Raw genomic sequence first — 21,532 nt, forward strand, 5'->3', positions numbered from 1 at the left:
TGTGTGTGCACAATACTATAAGCTTTGAGTCCTCACCTGGGGATGTCCGCAGCCGCGCCATCTTCCTCGTCGTCGTCGATTTCACTGTGTAGAGAACATACACCAGCTTGTGTATATATATATATATATATATATATATATATATATATATATATATATATATACACATCCTGTCTTCCTGCCGCTCCTCACTCTATACAGGATGGTAAAAAAAATAAATATGTATTCACAATGCAATAAGCTTTGAGTCCTCACCTGGAATTGTCCGCTGCCTCGTCCGCCTCCTCCTCTTCGTCAGTCTCACTATATATAGAACATAAACCAGCTTGTGTGTATAAATATATATAGACATTTATTAGGACCAGTGTAAATCCAGCAGGACCTGTACCTACCACAAGGCAGCTGCAGAAATCTACAAGTGCTCCGCAGCAGGTGTAGGTTTCTGCCCTGGTTTTTCCCTGTTTTTCGGCATAAACCATGATAAATTAGTAGCAGATGGAGGCCACAGCTTCTTGTGCCTCTTTCTCAATGTGCTCAGGGGTGCACATATATAAATCTTCCCCATAGTTTTTGGGGATATGGGTATATAACTTTGTAAGTTTTGGGCGGGGAACACAGATATAAATGGACTCATATAATCAATCTATATCATGTAGATGGATGATTATATCTCTGCTGCTTCTTCATACTTACACGATGGTCTCCAGGCTCGGGATCCAACCGTGCAGTGGGTACTTGTCGTCTCTGTAACAGAGAACATCGGGTTGGTTAGGATGATTGTTACTTGGTCCCATTTGAAACTTTCAGAAAATGTTATTTATTGTGACCTCTCAATAAGAACATAAAATCCATCAGGATATTTACTAACCCCTTTTCATCACTGCCAGTTTTCCCCTTAAGGGGATGTGCACATTGAGGAATAGGCCAGGAATTGGAAGCGGGATCCGCTCTTAGAGTGTGTTCACACTTCAGAATCTGCACGGATTATCTCCAGTGGATTCCGCCGCTTGCCCCTGCTCGCATCCGTGTGCCTCTACACCTGTCCCATAGACTCCATTCTATTGTCGGGCGGATTCCGCCATCTGCCCAAAGAGTTTAATCCGTGGCAGGTTATCCGTGCGGATTCCATAATGTGAATGCACCCTAAATTTCCGCTTGAAATTCTTCCCATAAAATATGAATAGAGCAATGTTCCATTGTGTTCAATGGGATTTCCGCTCTGTTGTTCACACAGCAGAATTTTCAAGCAGAATTTTCTGCTGCGGATCCGCCTTCTGAAAAAGAATTGACTTGTCAATTTTTTAGGCCGATTCCGGCAGGGGAATTAATTTCTGCTTGAATTCCGCTTGAATTCTGCTCCTATTCAGCCAGAGCTGAATAGATGAATTTCAAGCAGAAAACTTTCCTCTTCAAATCCTCGCTAGTAACCCGCCTCGGATTAGGCCACTTGCGCTGGAACACATCTCCACCCGTGCCATAGACTCTGTTCTATGTTCGGTCATATTCCGACATCCGCCCGAAGAATTGTCAAGTCAATTCTTTGGGTGGACGTCGGAATCCGCCCGACCATAGAATGGAGTCTATGGCATGGGCAGAGATGTGTGTGAGCAGGGGCGAAAACAATTGAAAAATTATTTATTTTATTTTTTTGCTGTTTTTGTTTAGTGTAATTACCTGAATATCCACGGGGCGTCCATCACAGCCATCTTCCACCTATTACATAATAAAAAAAATAATTGCATATTATAAAGGGGATATTAGTCTGTCCTCCAAGTGCTGCATGTTGGGGGAGGTTTTATAGAAACATGTACATTGGAAATCCACTGGCCCAGATTTATTAGACCAGATGATCTGACTGTAAATGCGCTGTACTAGGTATTTGGGATGGAATATAATTTTGCACAAAATCTATGCAAAAAAACTATGTATAAAGTACAATATGTGAGTTCACCTTAAAAAAAAAGTCTTCTTACTTTTTTTTATTAAACCAAAGGACATTTTTTTAAATACCCAAGGGGATGTTGTTCGGCACCAGATCCCTACTGTGTACCTGTAAGTACCTTAAAGGTGTGGCTTAACCTGTAAGGTGCCGCTGTTTTACTAGCTCCAATCCTATTCTTTCAAATCAACTGGTGCCAGAAAATGCCAGAGATTAGTAATAAATAAAAAATCTCAAGTCCTTCATTACTTATCAGCTGCTGTATGTCCTGCATGATGTGGTGTATTGTTACCATTCTGGAGAGCAGAAGTTTTTTAAGGGGATTTGCTGCTGCTCTGGGCAGATCAATGAATTTTGCTGAATTACAACTTTAGAAAAAGAAAGCTCCAAACACTAATTTTCATAGGTTTGTTGTTTGATACGTGATCCCCCTGCGGACATGTCTGTAACTGATTTTATTACTATAGTATTTTACTGTGAGATACTTACTCCAAATCCTCCAGACGCTCATCGATGTCGTCGCTGCTGTTGGTGATAGAATAGAGAAGATGGTGAGAACCAAACACACATTAGAGACATCAGTTTTCTGGCAGAACTTCACCAATAAGAAGGGAGTAGAAAGGATTGTTCAGCAAACAGTTTTTTCATTCAAACCAGCTGGTGGCAGAAAAATGCCAGAGGTTTAGAGATTTGTAATTTACTTCCATTAAAAAATCCCAAGTCCTCCATTACTTATCAGCTGCTGAATGTTCTGCAGGAAGTGGTATTCTTTCCAGTCTGGACAGCAGGAAAGATTTTCTATGGGGATTTGCTGTTGTTCTGGGCAGTTCTTGTCCCAGACAGAAGTGACAGCAGAGAGCAACTGTGTCAGACTGGAAAGAATACACCCATTATTGCAGGACATACAGCAGCTGATAAGTATTGGATATTATTTTTTAATAGAAGTAAATTACAAATATCTGGCACCAGTTGATTTGAAAGAATCTTTGTTGCTGAATTACCCCTTTAAAAAAATAAAAATATAAAATCTTCTAACACTGTGATTTTCAAAGGCTTGTTGTTTAAGACGAGACTTAGATACTTACTCCCAATCGTCCGAATCCTCCGCGATGTCGTCCATGTCGCTCCTGTTAGTGATAGAATAGAGAAGATAGTGAAAACCTAACACACATTAGCGACATCAGTGATGATCGGTGTCTATAGGGGAGGAATTATAGGGTCACACAAGTTTTACATTTTTATTTTTACATTTAAATAAAATGCAACAAATTTTGCTAGAAAAAATACAACTAATGTAAAATTAAAGGGGTAGTTCAGCAAAAAAGTTTTTCTTTCAAACCAGCTGGTGCCAGAAAATGCCAGAGATTTGTAATTTACTTCCATTACCTCCATTACTTCTCAGTTGCTGTATGTCCTGCAGGAAGTGGTAGTCTTTCTATTGTGGAAAGTAGAGAGGTTTTCTATGGGGATTTGCTACCGCTCTGGGCAGTTCCTTTCCTAGACTTAGATGTCAGAGAGCAACAGACTGGAAAGAATACACCATTTCCTGCAGAACCTACAGCTGCTGAGAAGTACTGGAAAATTTTTAATAGAATTGAATTACAAATCTTTGGCACTTTCTGGCTACAGCTAATTTGAAAGAATTTTTTTTGCTGAATTACCCCTTTAAAAAAAACTCCTAACACTGTAATTTTCATAGGCTTGTTGTTTAAGACGAGACTATGAGATACTTACTCCCAATCCTCCGAATCCTCCTCGGTGTCGTCCTCGCTCCTGTAAGTGATAGAATAGAGAAGATAGTGAAAACCAGACACACATTAGAGACAACAGTTTTCTGGCAGAACGTCATTAATAAGAGACAATAATGATATTTAGAGACATCTTCACGATGATCGGAGTCTATAGGGGAAGATGCAGTTAAAATAGATAGAAAATAGGATTCTATGTCTAACTAGAGCGCCCCCTATCCTGTCCTCCCCACGCTCCTCTCTCTATACAGGATGGTTAAAAAATAAACATGTATTCACAATACTATAAGGTTTGAGCCCTCACCAGGGGATGTCCACTGCCTCGTCCTCTTCTTCGTCAGTCTCCCTGTATATAGATCAGAAACCAAATCGTGTGTTAAATTTGCCCCATAGTTTTGGGGATATGTGAATATACATATGTGAGTTTTTGGTGGGGAACACAGATATAAATGGAATCATATTGTGATATCATGTAGATGGATGATTATATCTCTGCTGCTTCTTCATACTTACACGATGGTCTCCAGGCTCGGGACCCAACTGTAGAGCGGGTACTTGTCGTCTCTGTAACAGAGAACATCGGGTTGGTTAGGATGATTGTTACTTGGTCCCATTTGAAACTTTCAGAAAATGTTATTTATTGTGACCTCTCAATAAGAACATAAAATCCATCAGGATATTTACTAACCCCTTGTCATCACTGCCAGTTTTCCCCTTAAGGGGATGTGCACATTGAGGAATAGGCCAGGAATTTGAAGCAGAATGCGCTCTAAGGGTATAAACCCACACCCCGTATACGCAGCGTATTTAATGCTGCGATACGCAGCAAATACGCAGCAAATACGCAACAAATACGCAGCAGATTAGATCTAAATAACTGAACACAGCATCAAATCAAACCATCAAATCTGCTGCGTATTTGTTGCGTATCTGCTGCGTATACGGTGTGTGGGTTTGTACCCTTAGGGTGTGTTCACACTTCAGAATCTGCACAGATAATCCCCAGTGTATTCTGCCGCTTGCCCCTGCTCGCACCCGTGTGCCTCTCCACCTGTCCCATCGACTCCATCTTTAATCGGGCGGACATGTCAATTCTTTGTGCAGATGGCGGAATCCCCAGACCAAAGAATGGAGTCAATGGAACAGGAGGAGATGTGAGCAGGGGAATCCATGGCAGGTTATCCGCGCGGATTCCATAATGTGAACACACCCTAAATATCCGCTTGAAATTCTTTCCATAAAATATGAATAGAGCAATGTTCTATTGTGTTCAATGGGATTTCCGCTCTGTTATTCACACAGCAGAATTTTCAAGCAGAATTTTCTGCCACGGATCCGCCTTCCAACAAAGAATTGATATGTCAATTTTTTGGGCCTATTCCTCCAGGGGAATCCTATAGAAGTAAATGAAGTCAATTCCGCTTGAATTCTGCTCCTATTCTGCCAGAGCTGAATAGATGAATTTCATGCAGAAACCTTTCCTCTTCAAATCCTCGCTAGTAACCCGCCTCGGATTAGGCCACTCGCGCTGAAACGCATCTCCACCCTTGCCATAGACTCCGTTTTATGGTCAGTCAGATTCCGCCATCCGCCTGAAGAATTGACAAGTCAATTCTTTGGGTGGACGGCGGAATCCACCCGACCATAGAATGGAGTCTATGGCATGGGCAGAGATGTGTGTGAGCGGGGGCGAAAGCTATTGTAAAAATGATTTTTTTAATTTTTTTCTGCTGTTTTAATGTAGTGTAATTACCTGAAAATCCACGGGGCGTCCATCACGGCCATCTTCCACCTATTACATAATAATAAAAAAATAATTGCATATTATGAAGGGGATATTAGTCTGTCCTCCAAGTGCTGCATGTTGGGGGAGGTTTTATAGAAACATATATATTGGAAATCCACTGGCCCAGATTTATTAGACCAGATGATGGGACTATAAATGCGCTGTACTGGCTATTTGGGATGAGATGTGAAAGTCACCACAATCAATGATTTTGTCTACTTGGTGTTTTTTGTCACTTTGGGACCTTGGTGTGTGCTCTAGGTATGGCGTCTATTCTTTACATATGTGTTGTGTGTTTTGTTAAGGTTTTAGTTTTTTACTTTACAGTTCATGTGATTGAGGTTGAGGCTCCAATCTGGATCCTAGATCGGTGGTTTAGAAGGCTACTTGCTCTTATTAATAGTCTGATATGGGGGAGGAGAAAAGTGGGGATTAAATATCAGCTATTGGTACAGAGAGAGGGGGAAGGTGGGCTGAGCATGCCAGACTTTCGGCTATATTTTCTAGCAATGAAGTTACAGGACTTGATGCGGGGCGTCCTCTCCCCTACAGTCAGATATATCCTCCAAGAAGCTGCCCCAAATGGAAATATCTTGGAAAGTTTAGAAGGAGAGCAGTTGAAGGGGGATAATTTAGGTTTCTTTTCTTATGTTAAATTGTACACTAGAACATGGAAAGTGGTCAAACGCCTATGTAAGATTAAAAACAGTTTAGAGTTTACGCCAATCTGGGGGAATACAAAATTTCACGAATTTACAAAGATAGGAGATTGACAATTTTGGATTAACAAAGGAGTTAGGCACTTAAAGTGACACTGTCACCCCCAATAATCATTTTTCAATCTTTATAGGTGTGTGTAACCCGCCTATAGCTCTCTGCATACCTGTAATTGTTTTTCTTTTTCAAGAGGTGGCTTTGCCTGAAATTTTACCTTTGCCGAGTATCTTCTAGCGCCACTGGGCGGGGCTTGGTCCCTGAAGCGCCACATAGCCCCGCCCATTACAGCGCCGTTGACCCCGCCCCCTTGGGCTCCGTTTTGAGGCCTCCTTGACGTGCCCGTCCACATCTCCTGCCATCTTCCGCGTGCGGGAGCGTCATGTGGCGCGCAGGCGCAGAAGGTGACCGCCGGGTCACCCACAGCCGGGCTGTGCGTGAGGTCGCACAGCCCCCCGATTACACCGGCCGCACCGTCCCTTGTTGTGTGGGACTCTCCGGAGGCCTCGCTGCGGCTGTGAAACCCTCCTCACAGCCAGCAGCGAGGCGCAGACATAGTGCTCAGGCGCACTGCGGCGTCCGCCGCGCACTGCGCATGCGCCGAAAAGGGCCGCCGCAGTGCGGCGAAATCGTAAATAAGAATGCAATATGGTAACGTTTGGGGGGTTCCTGTGTCTATGTAATACACTATATGGTAAAAGTAACATGATACTATTACTCTATAGGTCAGCCCGAACACAACCATATGCAGGTTACACAGATTCTCTAATGTTATATATATTTTTTTTTATGAAATCCTTTTTTTTGGCAATTAAATATTAATAAAATGGGCCTATTGTGACACTTTTAACAGTTTTATTTTTTCACCTACGGGACTGTATGGGGTGTCATTTTTTCCGCCATGATCTATAGTTTTTATTAATACCATATTTGTGAAGATCGGATGTTTTGATCACTTTTTATTGATTTTTTTTAATATATAATGTAACATAAAATCGGTAATCTGCGCACTTTTTTTCCCTCTTTTCGTGTACGCCGTTCACCGATCACAATGATGCTTGTTATATTTTAATAGATCGGACAATTACGCACGCTACGGAATATTATATGTTTATCTATTTATTTATTTTTATATGTTTTATTTATATAATAGGATAGGGGGGGTTATTTCAACTTTTATTGGGTGAGGGGTTTTGGGGTAGTGTAATAGTGTTTTGAACTTTTTTTTTTTTACACATTTGAAGTCCCTTTGGGGACTTTTACATACACTAGTTTGATTTCTACACTGATCATTGCTATGCCATAGACATAGCATTGATCAGTGTTATCGGCGATCTGCTCATTGAGCCTGCCTGTGCAGGCTTAGTGTAGCAGATCGCCGATCGGACCGCACGGAGGCAGGTGAGAGACCTCCGGCGGTCCGTTTCAACGATCGGGACCCCCGCAGTCACACTGCGGGGGTCCCGATCGGTAAGTGACAAGGGACTCCCCCTGTCACTTACACTTAAACGCCGAGATCGCAGCGTTTAAGGGGTTAATGACACGCGGCAGCGCGATCGCTGCAGCGTGTCATTACCGGTGAGGTCCCGGCTGCTCACTGCAGCCGGCCCCCACCTCCTATGAAGTGCGCTCCGCTCCGGAGCGCGCTTCATAGCGGGAGAAACACCCAGGACGTAGAGTTACGTCCAGGGTCGTCTGGAGACAGACTTCCATGACGTAACTCTACGTCCTGAGTCGTCTAGGGGTTAAGGTCCTTTTCTTCGTACTACCAACACCTACCAAGTGGGTATCATCACACAAAATAATCAGGGAAGGATAAGGCACTATTTCCAACTCGAGCTCTTTTTCTACCTCCTCTAATACCGCTTTCCAAAATTCATTTAAGGCTGGACATAACCAAAAGATATGTAACCAATCCTTCACTATTTCCCCACGCCTTGGGCAGTCCGCTTCTCTTCTTCTACCTATTTTCTTCAGGAAGTGTGGGGAATAGTAAAGACGGTGCAAAATATGTAACTGTACCAATTGATGGTTTTGATTTACCAAGACACCCTTGGTATTACTTAGGATCCTCTCCCATGCTCTATCCGAAAGAATCCCAATTTCCTTTTCCTACCTTCCCCTACACCCTAATTCATTCACCTCATATACTTCTTCCCTCAACTTTCTGTACATTCTAGACAACCCTTTTTTTGGTGGCTGCCCCTTATGTATTTTTGTTAGTATATCAGGTGCAGGGTTGACTAGGAAAAGACTTTTATCTTTAGAGCAAATGAAGGCGTGCCTCAGCTGTACATACTCATACCACTCTTTCCCCTCCAGCCCATATTCCTCCTTCAAGGACTGCCAGGACCTTAGGTTCCCATCTCTAAAGGCATCACATACCCTCACTATGCCCGCTCCTTTGAGATTTACCAAGGTCCCTAATTTATAGATTTCCTCCATTCCTCCATTCTGGAATTCTTCCAAAGGGAAGTAAATTCAATAAAGTTACGTACATTGCACCATTTCTTGCACCTCTCCCATATCTTAATCAACATACCAACTGATGGGAAGCCTTCCCAATCCTCCCCCTTTAGGGCATCTCCAGGACCTAAACCATACCACCGTAGGAATCTCTCAATTTATTTTCCAGGGATTTGTATAGCTCAACGTTATCTCTATTCCACAGGTGGTACAGCTGAGACGCCAGGAAGTATGATCTCATGTCCGGGAGACCAACTCCACCCTTGCCTTTTGGTAAACATAGAACCGATTGCCTCAGCCTCACTCGTTTTCTTCCCCATATTAACTTATTCAAGACTGACTCCACCCTTTTAAAGGTACTATCATCTACCCAAATGGGTGTAGCACAAAAGATATATAATAATTTTGGCAAGATTATTGTACTGACCAGCATTACTCTGTCCGCTTTGAACCTTATCAGGTTTACCCATATATCCACCTTCTTATCTATCTCTCTCAGGACTTTAAAAGTATTTTTTTTCGTGGAAATCATTAATGTCCCTCATAACTTCTACTCCCAAATATTTGAAGCTCTCTCCTGATTTTAACACTCTCATTTGCTCACATCCTCCATGATCCAGGCCGCTAACTACACTATCCGAGAGCGGAAGCAATATGGACTTGTCCCAATTGATTTCTAATCCAGAGAAAGCTTCATATCTTTCTATTAGATCCATTACATATTTCACTGTATACTCGGGGTTACCAATAAATAAAAGTGTATCATCGGCAAAAAGGCTGATTTTATCGTTTCCCCCCTTCACCCCGAAGCCCTGAATCTTCTTGTCCTCTCTAACCAGTATTGCCAATGGTTCGAGAGCCAAAACATATAGCAGGGGGGACAGGGGACATCCCTGTCGTGTACCTCTTTCCAGACTGAAGCTCTCGGAACCAACTCCATTCACTACAACATGAGATCTCACTTCACTATACAAAAGCTGCACTTTCTTCACAAATTCCATCCCCAACCCAAATCTTTCCATTACCTTCCAAAGGAATCCCCACTCCACCCTGTCAAAGGCCTTCTCAGCGTCCAATGACAGGATGGAGTGGGCACCCCCCTCCCCAGCCCCCTCAACATTGTGAAAAACTCCACCAATATTTTTCATAATTGACCTTCCCGGGATAAAACCCCCCTGATCCTCATGCATAAGCATCGAGATCACTTTTTTAAAGCGATTAGCTAGAACCTTTGCGTATAATTTAATGTCGACGTTCAATAATGCGATGGGTCTATAAGATCCCGCAGATTGCAGATCTTTCCCCTCCTTAGGGATCAAAATGGTCCCTGCTTCCTTCATGGAGTTTGGTAGATGGCCTATCTCCAAAGCCCCCTCCATTACCCTGCACAAGGCCGGTATCATCACCGCTCCATATCTCCTGTAGGCTTCAAATGGGAGGCCATCCACCCCCGGGGTGGTATTACCCTTCACTTCTTTTAATGCTATTTCAAATTCAGCTACTGTCAGTGGGGCCCCTAACTCCATTCTTTGATCTTCTAACAAGACTGGGAATTTCACTAGATTGAAATAGTTCTCCAATTCCTCCTCTCCTACCCTCTTCTCTGATTTGTACAGCCTTTTGTAGTAATTCTCAAAAACCTCTCTAATTCCCTTTTGAGAGCTTATTAGTCTCCCTTCACTATCCCTTATAACGGATATCTGTTTCTTTGGAGCTTGATTAGCTTTATGGACATTATACATTTATTAGGTTTCCCACTATTTAGATACCTTTCCTACCCCTGAAAGAAAATTTTATTTTTAGCCTTAACCCTAACATGTTGTTATAATCCTCCTGGGCCTGCATCCACACCCTCTTACTATCCTCACAAAGGTTTTCATAGTAGTGTTTCTCTGCTACCACTAGTCTATCCTCCAGCTCCTTCTCTTCCTTCCTAAATTCCCTCTTCTTCACTTCAATACTCTTTTTTAAAATTCCTCTAAGGAACGCTTTCAACGTGTCCCAAACTATACTATCTGGTGCAGACCCCTAGTTCTCCCCCAGCATCTCTTCTAGTTCATCTCTAATCTCCCTATCCCTGTTTAGCAGACTGAACCAGTGAGCGTTGATCTTCCAACTCCCGCCTCTCCTCTCCCGTATGTATCTCCACACACAGTGGAGAATGGTCCGACACTGCTCTCGTCTTATATTTTATATCCCCAACATAACGCACAAAAAGATCATTCACTAATGCCATATGTATACGGGAACTAGTCTGACATGTTTTGTTAAAGCACGAGAAGGCCGACACCCCAGGGTTCCGCTCTCTCCATATGTCTCTGAACCCTAATTCCGTGCATATTCTGTTCAGAGGAGTAACACTCGGGATATTTTTGATCTTTTTTTGACCTTAATCTGTCAACCCTCTCGTCCATGACACAATTCATGTCTCCCAAGATCATAGTAGGTAATTCCTCCCATTTATGGAGAGCCCCTAACACCTCATTCAAAACCACAGTAGAGAATGGTGGTGGCACATACAAAAATATCAAAACACAAACTAAGCCCCCCACCCTACACTTAAATATTATAACCTCCCCTCTTTATCTACAATACAATCATATAATTCCCAACTAATCAATCTATGAACTAACACTGAAATCCCCCTTGAATATTCTGAATAAGTAGAGTGATATTGCGAAGACCACCAGGGCCCATTTAAAAAAGAAATTGTGGATTTAGTGAGATGTGTTTCTGTCAAACATATAATACTAGGTAAATAGTTTCTAACTACCCCATAGACCGCATGTCTTTTAACCTTGTCGTTTAACCCCCTTATATTCCACACCACTATTTTAGTGTTCATCTACCCAAAACCAAATTGTGCCCCTCCCCACCCCCGGATTTCTCCCGTGGGTTCTCGGGTGCCCAGAGAGTATAGAAGAAAAAAAAAAAACTCGAAAAGAAAAAAATAGTTCTGACCATAAGCAGGGAAGAAAAATAGAGCGACGAGAGGAGGACAGCCCTGCTAAATGACTAATAAAGTGATAGAGAGAGATTGGCCCAGTTAAGTAGGTATATTGCATATCGCTGGTTCAACTATGATCACCCTCCCCTCCTCTACTTCCCAACTCCTATACTCCTGTATATTTATTTTTGATTGTTGATATGCAATGATATTCGTTGTAAAGGAAAAAAAAGGGTTTGTTTTTTACTTTACAGTTCATGAGATTGAGGTTGGTTTCACACAAGACAGTTTTTTTAGGAAATCTGGCAGGTAGGAGATATATAAGCGCTTCCTTTATTGTACCCATTACTTTGAATCCACTTCTGGTTTTGGCTTAAAAACTGCAATGGCAGCTTTCCAAAAAAACTGCCATGTGTAAACCCAGCCTCAAAGGGAAACCAATGAATCACATGCTCTGCTATGGGGGAAAACACCATAAAAATCAGACCAAGAAAAACACTTATTCAAACAAAATGCTGCAAGGTTTGCTAGAAAACAATGCAAGTAATGTAACATTAAAACAAAAAAGAAAAATTCTATTAAATCAAATGGTGCCAGAAAATGTCAGAGATTTGTAATCTATGAAAAAAATCTTAAGTCTTCCATTACTTATCAGCTGCTGTATGTTATGCATGATGTGGTGTATTCTTGATGTGGTTTAGTATTGGGATTTGCTGCTAATCTGGGCAGTTCATGACATGGACAGAGGTGGCATCAGAGAGCACAGACTGGAAAGAATACACCACTTCCTGCAGGACATGCAGCAGCTGATAAGTACTGGAAGAGTTGAGTTTTTTTGCTGAATTACCCCTTTAAAAAAAGAAAGCTCCAAATGCTGTTTTTCATAGGTTTGTTTTAAATATGTGATCCCCCTGCAAACATGTCTGTGACTGATTTTATTACTATAGTATTTTACTGTGAGATACTTACTCCAAATCCTCCAGACGCTCATCGATGTCGTCGCTGCTGTTGGTGATAGAATAGAGAAGATGGTGAGAACCAAACACACATTAGAGACATCAGTTTTCTGGCAGAACTTCACCAATAAGAAGGGAGTAGATAGGATAGTTCAGCCAAACGTTTTTTCTTTCAAACCAGCTGGTGCCAGAAAAGTGCAAAAGATTTAGAGATTTGTAATTTACTTTCATTAAAAAATCCCAAGTCCTCCATTACTTATCAGCTGCTGAATGTCCTGCAGGAAGTGGTATTCTTTCCAGTCTGGAAAGCAGGAAAGGTTTTCTATGGGGATTTGCTACAGTGCAGTTCCTGTCCCAGACTTAGATGGCAGCATAGAGCAACTGTGTCAGACTGGAAAGAATACACCACTTCATGCAGGACATACAGCAGCTGATAAGTGTTGGAGATTTTCTTTTTATAGAAGTAAATTACATATCTCTGGCACTTTCTGTCACTAGTTGATTTGAAAGAATTTTGTTTTTGCTGAATTACCCCTTAAAAAAACAACACAAAAAGCTCCTAACACCTGTAATTTTTATAGGCTTGTTGTTTAAGACGATACTATGAGATACTTACTCCCAATCGTCCGAATCCTCCTCGATGTCGTCAATGTCGCTCCTGTTAGTGATAGAATAGAGAAAATAGTGAAAACCTAAGACACATTAGAGACATCAGTGATGATCGGGGTCTATAGGGGAGGAATTATAGGGTCACACAAGTTTTACATCTTCAGTTTAGATTTACTCACCCGAAATCCGATTCTTCATCTAAAGAAAAAAAATAGAAAACCATTAGTTTAGAGAACTGCTTTATACATTGTAGAGATACATAGATACATAGAGATATTATAGACAAAACTCACCCTCGTCGTCATCCAGTCCAGCCTGAAATAGGAAATAGAGAGAGTAAGCAGAGGACATTGGTATATTGCTGAGCATGAGACCTCCTTCTGTGTCCATCTGACCTATGTGCTTGGATGGGATAGGGTGTAGGTGGGGGCACTATTACAGTGCTCATCCAGGATTAGACACACAGTCATTTCTTCCAAAAACAGACGGGGGGCTGATTTAGTGGGCTATGAAGCAGAATGGTCAGATTTGTAATCCCGCTGTCAGTCCGCTCTGTGGAGAAGGTGGGGGGCAGCCCGAGGACCATGTGGATGATATCTATGTTTTTCCATGTGGTCCTGGGGCTGTCTCTACCTTTTCCACAGAGAGGGCAGACAGCGGGATCCATACTGCATACTGCTCCCTAGTATCTTCATTGCTTCTGCCCGCTGTCCTTAGGCGCCGGTGGAACTCCAGAGACGGTCTGTGAAGTTGCACCGGCAGCTGCGGACAGCGGGCAGAAGCCAGGAAAATATCGGGGAGCGGGCAGAAGCATCGGGGAGCGGGCAGAGGTATGTATATACTTTATTATTTTCTTTATACAGTCATCAGCCATCGGCCGTGCATCGTTATTACACGTAGTGATGCGCAGTCGGCGGCCAATGTTTGTAGGTCAGGACCAAAAATAACCAATCAGTCGATCGTTGTCTTTATTACAAGGAGCAATAATCTGCAGAATCGGAGCTCTGGCTAGTAGGACCCCACTCTTTTCTAGCTGGGTGTCTGTTTGGGAAATGAGATATCTGAACAAGAGAGATATTGCAAACCTGATTGAGGCAATCCATTTCTGAGAAAATTCTTTGTTTTTATATATGCCACATGACCACCTTCCCATTGGAAAATTTGCCCTTGATCCAATATGGCGGCCATCAAAATGGTGACGGAATATCAATAAAAAGTACAAATTCCCCAAACCAGCGCCGCAGATGAATATAATGAAGGTAGATGAGTAATCAGTGTCTGTGGATAATTTTATTAGAATTCCATCCAGTACACATTGGGGTAATATACCGTCATATTGTGTCACTCTGTTGCATAGAAAACTCTCCTATATACTGCACACCCTATTTGTGGTATAATTTACAATTATAATTGTCACTTATGTTTGAAAAATGCGGACAATAAACTAACAAATCAGTGTAAGCTTTTATCTTAGATATAGGAGGTTATGTGAGTTATCCTGAATTATAAATGTATGTATTTATTTATTTATTTATGATTTATTTCAAGAACGGCGCCATGCTTATCCTCAGGTGTTATGTGGTATTACAACTCAGTTTTATTCACTTCACTAGAAAATGTGCTGCAATACCACAGAAAAACCGGGGACAATAGTGGCGCTGTTTATGGATGGGAGCAGCTATGGCCCAAATTTATCAAACTGTGTAAGGCAACGTTCACACATAGTCAAAACACTCACTCACTCACTCACACATAGGAACTTACGTGCTATAGACACCCAACAACTGCTAGATACCGTACAGTCATCATTGCCCCCCACCACTTCCCTCTCCTGTCCTAATCTTGCTGCCAAACAATACCACGACACCCTCAAAACCACTCTGGACAAACTTGCACCCCCTATACCCCAAACAGCCCGACACAGACGGCCACAACCCTGGAACACATGCAGAACTCGTTTTCTTAGACGGTGTTCTAGGTGTGCTGAACGTCTGTGGAGGAAATCCAAGACAACAGCCAACCTCCTACATTATAAGTCTATGCTTAGAAGCTACTACTCAGCTCTTCACTCAGCTAAGCAATCCTACTTTACCACTCTGATCTCTTCTCTTTCCCATAACCCAAAACGCCTCTTTGATACCCTCAACTCTCTCCTTAAACCCAAAGTTCAGACACCCATCACTAACCTCTGTGCTGAAGGCTTAGCCAACTACTTCAAGGACAAAATAAACACAATCCGCCAGGAGATCATCTCCCATTCCCCAGGTAATATTAATCCTATTCCTTCTCACTGTTCCTCCTCATCCCTCTCAGCCTTTGAGCCAGTGACAGAGGAGGAAGTCTCCAGACTCCTAGCCTCCTCTCGCCCCACCACCTGCCCTAGTGACCCTATTCCCTCACACCTTGTCCAGTCTCTCTCCCCTGTTGTCACTACCTACCTTACTAAAGTCTTCAACCTCTCCCTCTCCTCTGGCATCTTCCCCTCGGCTTTCAAACACTCCACCATCACTCCATTACTGAAAAAAACCTCTCAAGACCGCTCCTGTGCAGCCAACTATCGACCTGTCTCTAATCTTCCTTTTATCTCCAAACTGTTGGAACGTCTGGTCTATTCCTGCCTAACCCGTTACCTCTCTGACAACTCTCTCCTTGACCCCCTTCAGTCCGGTTTCCGTCCTCACCACTCTACAGAAACTGCCCTTACTAAAGTCTCTAATGATCTCCTCACCGCCAAATCTAAAGGTGACCATTCCCTGCTCATTCTCCTGGACCTATCTGCAGCTTTTGACACTGTAGACCACCAGCTCCTCCTCTCCACGCTCCGCTCTGTCGGCCTCAAAGACTCTGCTCTTTCCTGGTTTTCCTCCTATCTCTCTGACCGCTCCTTTAGTGTATCACTGTCTGGCTCCACCTCATCTTCCCTCCCCCTTACAGTCGGGGTTCCTCAGGGATCAGTCCTGGGCCCTCTCCTTTTCTCACTTTACACTTTACCCATCGGACAAATCATCAGTAAGTTTGGTTTTCAGTACCATCTCTATGCTGATGATACCCAGCTATATACCTCCTCCCGTGATATCACCCCCGCACTTCTACAGAACACCAGTAACTGTCTGTCTGCCGTCTCCAACGCTATGTCCTCCCTATTCTTAAAACTAAACCTTGCTAAGACTGAGCTTCTTGTCTTCCCTCCCTCTGCTAAACACCCTCCACCTGACATCTCCATCTCTGTCTGTGGTGCAACCATAACCCCTACACAACAAGCCCGCTGCCTTGGGGTTATGTCAGATCTGTCCTTCACTCCTCATATTAAATCTCTTTCACGTTCCTGTAATCTGCATCTAAAAAACATCTCTAAAATCCGTCCCTTCCTTACTGTCGAATCTGCTAAAACTCTCATTGTCGCTCTGATTCATTCCCGTCTTGACTACTGCAATTCCTTACTAATCGGCCTTCCTTCCTCTAAACTCTCCTCTCTCCAGTCCATTCTCAATACAGCGACCAGGCTCATCTCCCTGTCCAGCCGCTATACAGATGCCTCCTCCCTGTGCCAGTCACTACATTGGCTCCCTATTAAACACAGGATACAATACAAAGTCCTCCTGCTCACCCACAAGGCTCTCCACAGTGCTACACCTCCCTATATCTCCTCCCTCATCTCTGTCTACTGCCCTACCCGTGCCTTACGCTCCTCTAATGACTTAAGACTAACATCCACCTTAATCCGCACCTCTCACTTCCGTCTCCAGGACTTCACCCGAGCTGCACCAGTTCTATGGAATGCATTACCCAAGACTGTCAGACTCACCTCCAATACCCAAAAGCTTCAAACGTGCCCTCAAAACACATCTGTTCAAACAGGCTTACCAGGTTCCCTAATTTTCACTGCTACCCTCAACCTCTCCCCCCCCACCCCCCCCCCCCCACACACACACACCTACCACCACGCATACATACATACATACATACATACACACACACACCAAGCATCTAAGCACTTAGACCTGTGCATGCATTGGCTGGTGACAGGTTCACCCACCCTTACCTGCACTGCCTTATTTATAATGATGGCCGGACCATAAGAACAATGATGCACTTTGCCCCTCTGCCATTCTGTCTCGCACCCCCTCCTGATAGTGTGTAAGCTCATGCATGCGAGCAGGGACCTCACTCCTCATGTATGGATAATTATATGTACCTCTCTTTAATGTCTATTTTTTGTCTATGTATGTACCCCAGAATTGTAAAGTGGTGCGGATTCTGTTGGCGCTATATAAACAAAAATTATTATAAAACAAAAATTGTTATTATTATTATTATTAAAACATCGGTCGTTGTTGGCAGTGTAAAACAACGGCCACTGTTTTATTTCTATTTGGATTGCGGGCAGATTTGGGTGTGCCTGTAATCCAATTAACCATAGACATCTGTTCAATGTACAGCCGTCAAAATGGCCATACAGTACAATGTGTGCACAGTCTGAACAACGGCCGTTGTTCCTGCACCAGCGGCCGTAAATAATGGACAAGTCAATTGTTTGTGGGGCTGTAGCTAACAACCGCCATTGTTCAATACAGCGTGTGAATAAAAGATGCTGTTCGCATAGAGTTCAATGCATGGCATTATTTTATCACAAGAACGGCCGTTCTTGTCATAAAAAATACATTGTGTGCGCATAGCTTAACACTGAAACTGGTGTCGCCGGCCCACAGCAACCAATCACAGCTCAGCTCAGGAGAATCTGTCAGGTACAGAATCTGGCCAGGTACAGAGCTGCAGACACAGGTGATACAGAGAGAATACAAGGGAAGCCTGGGTCTTTGCTGACGGCCATTTGCAGAGTTATACAATTGCATTTTCTATGCACTCAATCATTTATTTCCCTAATCTACACATCATAAATCTGCAACATAAAATTCACAGTATAAAATCTGCAGCAAACACAGTACATGTGAATGTTCCCTTAAAGACAAAGCAGGATGTGCTACATTTAGGCTGGATTTCCCCAAAGTATCCGAAAAACAAAAACTCCAGTATTGCTGCATAGACCAGTCCCCATATGTATACTGCTTGTAGATGAATGGTGGTCTGCTCATCCTGAATGTGCAGGGTAGGAGGATGGAGATAGTAGGGAGCAGCTTTGTACCTAATAGGCCCCATGTCAGGTGCACCAAACTACCCCTGCTCGCTCAGGGACCTGTCAGGGCAAAAATGTCCTAATGTGGGTGGAGCCATATGCTACACCCAGGGCATGTGACTGGCCTTTTTGGGCCATTTTTTGTGTGTGTTTTTTTTACAACTGTCTTTGTTTTGGCGCCGGCTACAAGCTGCCGTAACAATCTCCCCCGACTATTCCTGGTGGATGGAACCAGTTGGGAGTAAATGATAGGGAGCGTGGGGCCACTGAGGCTTCTGTCACAGATCTTTGCTGCCCCGGTCTTGCAGGCCAGATGTGGCTCTTTTGATGGCCGCATCTGGCTCGCAGCTGGCTGCGACTGCCACTCCGCCTCACCTACTATTGGATTGGAGGAGCACGTCCGGGCAGGCAGTAGGTGAGGCGGAGTGGCAGTCGCAGCCAGCTGCGAGCCAGATGCGGCCATCAAAAGAGCCACATCTGGCCTGCAAGACCGGGGCAGCAAAGATCTGTGACAGAAGCCTCAGTGTTAAACAGAGACTCTATGAGAGGGCTCACATGCTTCCTCTCTCCTCCGCTCCAAGAATTGACATGTCAACGCCGCTTGACATTGAGGCAGGCGTTGCTCTTACAGTTTGGGGTCTACAGTATAGCAGCTATTTGCCAGTAAATGTATGTTACACCTAATAATAAATCAGAGTGCATTCTAATATATATATATATATATATATATATATATATATATATATATATATATATATATATATATATATATTAATTTATTTTTATTTAAAGGAGTACACCAGTCATCATGCAAAAATTTTAATGTTTTCTTAGAAGGTATCCAGCAGACAATACACAGAACCCTGCTGACATGGTCATTTTGTAATTACATATCAATAAATAGTTGTACCATGCCGGGTTTGTTACAGCGCGCTCTCCTCCAGTGCTCTCCTCCATTTGCGGCAAATCTGGAGCTCCATGCTGTCTCACAGACGGAGAGTGACCTGGCACAGTTCCTCACAGCGCTGTGTCTGTTGGCCGCTATGGAGGATGGCCGGGCTGCTGTGCACTGCGGGGGTCCATAGCTGTGCTCGACAATGTCCCGGCTCTACAAGCAGACAGGGAAGCCTGTTGTGGAATCCTCCCCCCCATTACAATGCGGAGGAGGTGCTGCTGTGCGAGGGGTGGTAGGAGGATTCCACTACAGGCTTCCCCATCTGGCCGTATAGCCAGGACAATGTACAGCAGTCGTTGTGCCCCCCCCATAGGCCATCCCCAGGACATTGTGCAAGAGCAGCGGTGGCCCCGTTCATCCTTAAGGCACCTCCCCCTTGACAAAACCGAGCGACGCTGTCAGTGGTGCTGTATGATGGGGGATTACACTCCAGGCTTCCCTGTCTTCCTGTAGAGCCCGTAGAGGGACAATGTCCAGCGGCACCCCTCTTGTATGTCAGCATCTCAGTGGCTGTGTAATGGGGGAGGGGGATATCACTGCAGGCTTCCCTGCCACCCCCTCTGTGACTCTCCAGCTATTAAATTCTTTATTTAGAGAAGCAGCAGGGAAACACAACAACACTCCAGTGCGCCAGTACACATAGCAAGTTGCACAACAAAATAACACAGGAGCAGCTGTGTATAACTCCCATTATGCCCTGGTGACATTACATGATGGGTGTTCTTTCTTTTCTGTGTGTTTTTACCTATGTTTAATAAAGTATATCTTGTATATGATCTTCGGATGTGCTGAGCATTTTCTCTTCAGACTTTTTCTTTTTGTTTGTTTTTCTCCCGTAAAGTGTTGTCACCACACCATGAGGATGGGGCTTGTAGTTATGCAACCAGGAGAGCTTCAGGTTGCAGAACTACAAATCCCATACTGTACCATATATATTATAATTATTTTTATTCAACCTGACAGATCACACAGTAGATCCTGATCCAGTGATAGCATTGTCACATATTACTGCACATCTGGATAAAGTCTTAGGCCAGGCCCATGGCTTATGTGTGCTATGTGATTTCCCTCTCTACTTTATAGGAGTATATTCCTTCCTATGTCCGCAGAGGTGCTGGAGATCACATAACACACAGTGCATGAGCCCGGCCATAGACCACAGCCACCACCCAGCAGTTATCATGGCCAACTAAGCCCCGCCCCCTGCATGGAACATGGCAAAATGGCAGTTTGAAATGGCTGAACATGGGGAATAAGTAACAGGGTGTAAGGTATTTATAGCTCCCCATTCTACACATCTCCTCCCATCACCACTGTCTCCTATGGGGGGGGGGCACCTATGTGGTCATGTGATCAGAGAGGAGTATCTACAGGTACAGATACTCCTGGACAGGACACCCCACTATGTACACAACCCCATCCCTATACAAGCACCCCACAGTGTATCCTATCTGCTATACCCTGCTATACTGGATGGGGAATTCTCACTCACATGTTCCTCGTAGACAACGGGAAAGTCCATATCCTCCACGAACTGGTCCTCCTCGCTGTAGATGATGGTCAGCTCTTCCTCCATGTCTCCAAAACTCCTTCTGTCACCAATCTCGCACAAATCGCCTATGTGTGTGAGAGAATTAAAGATTACATGGAGAAAACTGATTAAAAATAGAAAATAACAAAAAAATACCAGGAGCCAATGGATGTGTGTACTTACAGTCCAACTCCTAATAAAGCTCTGAAGGGTCCGGTTTGTAAACAAATTACATCATGATTTTCAATAATCTTTATTTAAACATCTTGAAACAAACACTTGTACTAACCATACAATGAACAGTCTGCCATTGGCAGGAATTAGTGTGAATAAAATCTTGGTCTATGCGCTCGGCTGTAGTATTTTATTATGATTTATACTGATATTTGATTAATGTTGCTCAAAAAAACAAAAAAATTTATTTGATAAAAGGTTCCAGTCCCTTCCTATAAGAATAGTTTTTCCCATATAATTACTATTTTATTAATAGTTTTATATAAGGGTAATAAGTGATTATTATTACATATCTGCCGCTACTTTCCCGCCTGCTCTGCCTGTGTAGGGTTCAGGTCTCTTTTGGGGTTTAGTGTTCAGGTTCATCTTGACTTTTGTGCACAGTTTGCCATAGGCGGCCATTATAACACATATGTGTATAGAGAAGTCCAGTCTCCTACACTCAATACACTTCAGCCAGTGACAATATGGGGCATTGCATCTGGTTACAGGGGGCATATCTAACTACTATTG

At 43.4% G+C, this 21,532-nt stretch overlaps 1 protein-coding gene across 1 annotated transcript; it reads right to left on the minus strand.

The window, feature by feature from the left end:
* Positions 1-251: 251 nt before the first annotated feature.
* LOC138796549 (major centromere autoantigen B-like) lies at positions 252-20,865 on the minus strand. Its single transcript, XM_069976157.1, has 14 exons — positions 20,747-20,865; positions 13,459-13,480; positions 13,345-13,363; positions 13,173-13,214; positions 12,570-12,605; positions 5,441-5,479; positions 4,201-4,251; positions 3,992-4,033; positions 3,674-3,712; positions 3,025-3,066; positions 2,429-2,464; positions 1,675-1,713; positions 694-744; positions 252-303 (listed from the first exon to the last, which is right to left on the minus strand). Exons 1-14 carry the CDS (start codon positions 20,828-20,830, stop codon positions 252-254), a joined length of 594 nt encoding a protein of 197 aa, XP_069832258.1. The 5' UTR covers positions 20,831-20,865.
* Between the last annotated feature and the right edge of the window lie 667 nt (positions 20,866-21,532).

This window comes from Dendropsophus ebraccatus, chromosome 7 (genome assembly GCF_027789765.1).
Source record: "Dendropsophus ebraccatus isolate aDenEbr1 chromosome 7, aDenEbr1.pat, whole genome shotgun sequence".
Classification (NCBI taxonomy): Eukaryota; Metazoa; Chordata; class Amphibia; order Anura; family Hylidae; genus Dendropsophus; species Dendropsophus ebraccatus.